Source organism: Cydia amplana, chromosome 9, assembly GCF_948474715.1.
Source record: "Cydia amplana chromosome 9, ilCydAmpl1.1, whole genome shotgun sequence".
NCBI classification, from domain to species: Eukaryota; Metazoa; Arthropoda; class Insecta; order Lepidoptera; family Tortricidae; genus Cydia; species Cydia amplana.
Window position 1 is genome coordinate 5961200 of NC_086077.1, and position 6986 is coordinate 5968185.

The 6986-nt window shown below is 41.0% G+C and overlaps 2 protein-coding genes across 2 annotated transcripts; both read right to left on the reverse strand.

Moving 5' to 3' along the window:
• Positions 1-568: 568 nt before the first annotated feature.
• Positions 569-2445, reverse strand: LOC134650672 (uncharacterized). The gene is made up of 3 exons (XM_063505606.1): positions 2307-2445; positions 1156-1397; positions 569-878 (listed from the first exon to the last, which is right to left on the reverse strand). Exons 1-3 carry the CDS (start codon positions 2381-2383, stop codon positions 601-603), a joined length of 597 nt encoding a protein of 198 aa, XP_063361676.1. The 5' UTR covers positions 2384-2445; the 3' UTR covers positions 569-600.
• A 1027-nt stretch (positions 2446-3472) lies between these two features.
• On the reverse strand, positions 3473-6566 carry LOC134650673 (uncharacterized). Its single transcript, XM_063505607.1, has 4 exons — positions 6433-6566; positions 5761-5838; positions 4360-4596; positions 3473-3656 (listed from the first exon to the last, which is right to left on the reverse strand). The coding sequence occupies exons 2-4, from the start codon at positions 5831-5833 to the stop codon at positions 3502-3504; spliced, it is 465 nt and encodes a 154-aa protein (XP_063361677.1). The 5' UTR covers positions 5834-5838; positions 6433-6566; the 3' UTR covers positions 3473-3501.
• Positions 6567-6986: the final 420 nt, after the last annotated feature.

Below are 6986 nucleotides of genomic sequence, written 5' to 3' on the forward strand. Positions count from 1 at the left end.
TGTCAGTTAAACGCAAAAGGTGACAGATCTGAATAACTGACAGACCGATATCGTCCGGCGGACTGTTCATCAGTGGCCTCCTTTATAAGTACCTACTCATTAGCATACCCGTACCCGTACCATGAGTCACTGACAGTGTCAAAACTGAAATATACTATAATGTCTATGTAATTTACCTTCTATACATCTCGCTCGCACTAATATGCGAGTACGAGCGAGATGCATAAAAAGTAAGTTACGCTCTCGATAGCGTTTATGTCAGTGCCATGGTGGTACTTAGCCATACAGTTTTCGATACTCCGCAAGTTCCGCAACGTCTTGCGACGCTAAGTTTGGGAATCCCGGAGTGTACCTATTACATTTTATTTATTTGCCAATTTTTTTACTTTGAAAAGAGCTCATGCAAATATAAAATAAAACAAGAAAGTAAAAATATTTACAATATATTATTAGCAAACAGTACAAAATTATAAAACATTCCTCTCAACCGAATCTAAAATTGGATTTAAAATATAATAAACCACGGCGGTTTTTTTTGCGAAATCACCCACGTGTGATACGTAAGTGAGAATTCACTTCAGAGCAAGAATAATGGCCAAATTAATTAATTTGGCCTGGATCTTGGTAAACTTTGTCGTCATAGACATCCATAGGTGGCTGCAGAGGATCCATTGCCTCGGCCGGCACTCGGGCCATCTCGAGCGATTCCTCGGAGTAGTCGCTGCTACTGACCCCATCGGAGTACTGCTCGTTCATGTGGTCCTGGTAGATTTTCTCGCAGTCGTTCAGCGCAGGAGGTTTGGTGGGGTGGAAGCCTAAAGCATCTATAGTGCCGACTGTGAAGTACGGGACTTGGGTCGTCACTTCGAAATGTTTTTCTGGGGAAAAATAATGAGTGTTATATTCAGATATGTACAGCTGTGACGACATATTGATGCTAATTGTCTGAGAACTACGTTCCTAAACCGTAGATACTTTTAAATCCTGAACAAACCTACTTACCCTTAATTTTTATTTAAGGTAACCTTAGGAATGCACCCTTAAAATTAACGGACTTTCAAAAAACACGGAGTAAACAAACAAAGTGTTTAAGAATATTGCCGATTTCGGGAATGCCAATTGAGATAACACATTGTCTTTAGAACAAGTCCTTACTGTCAATATGATCTGGTATGATAACCGTAGCCACCGTCATCTCGTTTTGGTCGTCATAGTAGTCTCCAATGATGTTGACCGTGACTTCATCGACCACGTTGTGGGACCACGGTGTCGGCGTGCAGTCTTCAAGATGGCGGCGCCCGTCTGGGTGGACGTGAGCGCCCTTGGGAGGAGGGATCTCCGTCAGCGGCACGAATTTTTTGACTGCGAGAGGGCCCACCGGCTTTACATTGATCAATCTGTAGGAAAATTAAGATTTATCTGATAAAAGGGTCTACGTATGGGGTTCTTCAAAAAAGGAGTGTACAGGTTTTTAAAAAGGTCGGCAACTCGCATGTAACACCTCTGGAGTTGCAGGCGTCCATAGGCTACGGTGACTGCTTATCATCAGGCGGCCCGTATGCTTGTTTGCCACCGATGTGGTATAAAAAAAAACTACCTATTTTGAAACTAGAAGAAAAAATATAATTTTATTTGTCACTCGATATTAACAATAATTAGCTTGTTTTTTTAAAATTTGGGTTTGTTAACTCTATTTGACTCCCCACCAACTTGTCCTTTGGGTTGTCTCAGTGCCTATCCACATCATAAGCCTTCTTGAGCTTACCGTGGGACTTAGTCAATTTGTACAAAGAATGTCCCTATAATATTTATTGTATGGTACCAATAGTTAGATTCCGCTGTCTCGGTAGTAATAACATATTACCCATCTAAGATGGTTCTTGTACCTATTCGCACAAATTGTGAATAAACAAATCGTAATAAAAAGCATTGAAAATGAGATTCTAAATTCTTCTATCAAGATTGAAAAATTACATTGATGTCTTAAAGACAGAATGATTAATGTCTTAATTCTGACCACAGACGTTTTTTGATTATTTGACAAACTAGCTGTAATTGTGTGTGTGTTAAGCCACTGCAAACTTACCGAAAAACCGTATGGGACGCGACTACGAATACTTACATGCCTACTACTTGCATGATATTTGCAAATCTAAAGTCTTCTACTGCCGTATTTTTTACACTTCGCAAAACAATCACTCAACTGGCCGGGGAGGGAAAATCGACTCTAACCAAAAATTGTCTCTACTGTTATTGACAGACAACTTTAACACTCTTGATATAAATTGTATCAATATTTTACTCACTTGTTCATTAAAGCACTTTTCCTTATCACACCCGCGACGTACATCGCCTGCAGCACCAGACAACCTATCACCTTCATTTTCAGTCAGCGGACTAGCATAACCAATGTGCTTGATTTGGATACAGCTCTTATAGAGCTCTTTAATGTTATTCCCGTCGCATTGCCTTGGGTAAACCAGTATTTGTGTAATCTCTAATTAGGTATAGTTGTGTGATTCTTGAAGTTAGAATTATACTGGATTAACGGAGGCACAGCGTTGTAAGCGATGGAATAAGAGCTGTTATCTAAATCTTGGACAATGATCGCAGTAGGCATTGTTGCAGTACAATACAACAGGTGTGAGGTGTAGTTTTATTGTGTCTTATTTAATCGGTTCGGTTTGATTAGGCAAGTTCACGACTAGAATTCTCAAGAGGTTGAGAGGAGTTTATTATGTGCTTGGCACGATTATGACGCGCACGTCTATTGATAATTTGGAATAATAAAAGATTAAAGTGGTAAGGTCATTCGCTAATCTTCCCGAAGTCAGGCGTGTCTCACTCCGCGATTTCGTCGCTTTGCTACAGGTAGCTAAAAGTACATCCGTTCGGCCCCAATTTTGGTGAAAGCCATAAGCCGCGCGTGGCGCTGTCGCCACCTAGCGGCCATATCTGTGCTGACCGTAACAGACGCGTTTTGTTAGAGAGTGAGTCTTCTGTACTTAGTACTATTATTTATTCTGTGCCGAAGTCAAATATTTTCCATGGGCCCGGCCTCCTGCAGCTCGGCCGCTCGGCCTCGCAACTCTCGCAAGAAGGCGTTTCTCGCTCCGAGTACCTGGAGGTCGTAAGCGCAGTTCGGCTCCTCAACCCTCCAATCTTACAGTCGGGGGTGTGGTTAGAGTTGTAATAAAGTTCTCGGTTTTGTATCGGGAACGTTTTCGCTCGAGAATATTCCCCATAGTAAACGGAGAACGTTCTCAAAAACGGCACAACTCTAGGTGTGGTCCGCCGGTCTAGCTTAGTTTATTTTATTTTTATTTAAGGTCAGTTGCACCAAACCTTCTATGAACGTCATCTAGCTGCTTATACGATACGTTTGTCAGTTCTTTATGGGATGACAGCTGCCGCCGCTATATTATCGTTGACGAACGGTTTTAATGGTGAAGACAACAAATATATAATAATATATAGTTTATTGTTAACGTAGACATTCTCTTAGTAGAATCTGTTCTTCTTCCCCTTATAGATGACAGGGTCCAGGTGCCAAGTATTGTTGCCACCGCAGGATATCAGTGCGTAGCAGCCTCCGAACACGATCGGTGGGTCCGTGTCGGGGACGCAGATGTTGTCCTGGCAGAACGTTGCCGTGCCTGTAACAGTGACATGGGTTGTTCAATAAACCTGCCACAAGGTGAGGCTACTTTGGTCTCCATGTCTTTTTAACGGCGTCTTAGCCTAGCTGGAGTGCCAAGGTAGCGCCTGTGAGACCCGAGGTTCAAATTCCGGTAAGGGAGTTAATAAGTTGATTAAGTACCTATTACCTAGTCTTTAATAATCCCAAAACAGGACTTGTTGATTTGAGTAAGACTGCCCTATAATTCATTTCCATTAATGATTATTTATTTTTATGAAGTTTTTGAGAATGATGATATCAATTAAACAAATCATTACTGCTGTAAATGTAGGTACGAGTACCTATGCTTTAAATATTTTTGTTTGAAATATAACAGCCGGCCTAGCCAAGGTTACAATCGCTATCGCTTCGACAACGAAACGCTTTGTGCCTCTCTATAACTCTTCCATATTAGTGCGACAGTGACAGTAGCGTTTCGATCGCTACGGAGCGTAAGCGATTTGCACTTTGGCTACGCGGCCTGGCCACAAAGCGTTTCGTTGTCGAAGCGATAGCGATTGTCCGCTTGGCTAGGCCGGAGGTCTAACTTATACTCGTACGTTGTATACTTGTTTCGTTGTACACTTTGTCGTTCTAATTTATGAAAGGGATTGAAAGCGATTTATCCCAAACTTATTCCTATAAGTACTCTCGAGTTAAATATGTCATAAAGCACTTACCAACATAGCCAGTCGGCCGCGCCTGTCGCTTATTCTTCACATAGTCCACCACAGCCTTCGCCAAAGCATAAAAATGCTTGCTGGCCTTATACCTCATCTTCGCCAACGCGGTATCACAGTCGCTCTTGTCGGCTCGGCAATGGTACACCATGTTCTTAGTGTTGGCTTTTACCATCTCTTCGCGGAGCACTTGGTATTTGTTGTCGGTGGGCAGCATTTGGGCGAAACGGACGTTAACTGATGGAATAATGGTTTTGGTTATAACATGTAAATATGGGGACTTCGACAGAATGTTAGATAATTTTTATAGTCTGCGAGCGATACTAAATTTTTTATACTTATCAAAAGTTGAAGAATTCAATAGAATTTGTATAACCTACTAGGTATAATACTCAGACGTGTATAAGTAAACAATAAGTTTTTGACAAAAATTTCATTTTTGATATGACTGTTTTTCAACGGAAAACTGAAACTAATATCGAGATAATTCCAACAAACCCAAACACAACTAGGTTGCGTTGTTTTATCACATGTGTCCATCATCCGATTAGTTCGATGGTACCTACCATAATATTGCATTGTCACCCAACTTACATATTAATGGGAAGTGGGTCTAATTTAGCTTGCAAGCTTTGACCCGAACAAACATATTAAAAACCAACATTGCAAGTTAAATACGAGTAAAAGCTTGTAAAGAGGAAGGAATGGAAAGATTCGCACGCTTCTGGTAAGCTTTGGTAGCTTTTATAAAAGTTGCTGAGGTAAGAAAAAGCCAACAAAATTAAAGTGTATTCGCTGGTTACTTACTTTTGCCCTAGATATATTAAGTACATCTTAGGTTCACCCACCTCTACAAAGGCATTAACCTTTTGGACGCCAATGACCGATATATACGCACCGCAGGTCCAACGCCAAAGACGTATTAATCGGCCATAGATTGCTCTGTGGAGCAACATAGACTTCGGTGACGTGGCGTCTGAGGGACAGCTTTTGTGTTTGACACGGCGTCGAAAAGGTTAATGGTATTAATGTCTTTGTAAAGCGTCATTCAATAGAACTTGCTATGTAAACATACCGCCATACTAAAATTGACACTGAATGTCAATTTACTAGTAACTTTTGTTTACATAGTTAGCAAGTTCTATTGAATGACACTTTAGAGGTGGTATGATCTGTAAAGTCACTACATAGTATAAAACAAAGTCGCTTCCCGCTGTATGTCTGTCCCTATGTAAGCTTAGATCTTTAAAACTACGCAACGGATTTTGATGCGGTTTTTTGATTCAAAAGGAACATTTATGTATGCGTGGTGGGGAGTTAACCCGTGCGAAGCCGGGGCGGGTCGCTAGTTTAGAATAATATATAAAGTGTAGGAGTACTTAGGTATTATATTATACTTACGTCCGGCACCGACATTATACCCATCTCCTCGTCCAATGTAGAATAGCACCAAGAAAATTACAGCCACTCTCATTTTACCTGAATACAGGATGGAATTTAAAAAGTAGGTAGGTAATCAGACAGAACAAGGCACGAAGAATAAAGGAGAGTTTGGGCCACCCAGTCAACTCTATAGCTGTTGCTCGACGCAACATCGGCGCAACTGCGCAGCGATGCCATTATAGCGCTGGCTGACTAGGCGTCGACGCTCTGGAAACGCTAAGTGTGGGGTGGCCCTTTGATAAAGATTGTAGCTCCGAATATTTTATTATCTGGGCGACATATAAAAACTCAAAAATGCGCGTTTTCCCAGAGATAAGACTAGCTAGATCGATTTTTCGCCCCCGAAAACCCCTATATAACAAATTTCATCGAAATCGTTAGAGCCGTTTTCGAGATCCCAGAAATATAGATATAAACAAATAAATAAATATACAAGAATTGCTGATTCACCTTTTCCAAATTTTAAATGGAAATGTGCTATCAGGCTGTCTATACATAGATACGGCAATTGATTATGATTTATTAAAATACAGTTAATAGATCTGTTTTGTTCTTATGCAATTATTTAGTAGGCACAGTAGGTATTGGAATCTGTCAATAATAAAGCAGGAAAAGGTCATTTCTGATTACCTGACAGATATACGTCACTCGTATATAAAATATAATAAACTACCGTTGACACCCGCACCTACAACCAATAGACCTGCAGAACTAATAAGCGCAGCCAAATGACCAATTAGTTGGTCAGTTACACGAATAGTTTATTGGCAGTAAAAATCTTAACGACTGAAAGGTGTTAAATTAGGAATGCGACTGAAGGACGACATTTACTCTTAGCCGAGCTTGAGCCGTGACCACAGAATAAATAATAGTACTAGGTACAGAAGACTCACTCTCTAACAAAATGCGTCTGTTATGATCAGCACAGATATGGCCGCTAGATGGCGACAGCGCCACGCGCGGCTTATGGCTAGCCACCAAAATTGGTGTGGAATGGATATACTTTTAGCTACCTGTAGCAAAGCGACGAAATCGCGGAGTGAGGCAGGCACGCCTGCCGTGACCTACGTACCCGCGTGCCCGAACTAACTACTTCTTAGGTAGGTAAAAGCACCTCGTGTTATAAATATTTTCAAGATAGGTATACCTAATAACATAACTAGTATAACAAATTGAAGCGAGGG

Excerpts from the sequence above, each read along its gene's own strand:
- LOC134650672 (XM_063505606.1), bottom strand. The coding sequence starts at position 2,383 with ATGAAGGTGATAGGTTGTCTGGTGCTGCAGGCGATGTACGTCGCGGGT. Across the intron at positions 1,398-2,306 it reads AAAAGTGCTTTAATGAACAA|ATTGATCAATGTAAAGCCGG; the intron begins GTGAGTAAAATA and ends ATTTTCCTACAG. Across the intron at positions 879-1,155 it reads CATACCAGATCATATTGACA|AAAAACATTTCGAAGTGACG; the intron begins GTAAGGACTTGT and ends ATTTTTCCCCAG.
- LOC134650673 (XM_063505607.1), bottom strand. The coding sequence starts at position 5,833 with ATGAGAGTGGCTGTAATTTTCTTGGTGCTATTCTACATTGGACGAGGA. Across the intron at positions 4,597-5,760 it reads GTATAATGTCGGTGCCGGAC|TTAACGTCCGTTTCGCCCAA; the intron begins GTAAGTATAATA and ends TTATTCCATCAG. Across the intron at positions 3,657-4,359 it reads GCGGCCGACTGGCTATGTTG|GCACGGCAACGTTCTGCCAG; the intron begins GTAAGTGCTTTA and ends TCACTGTTACAG.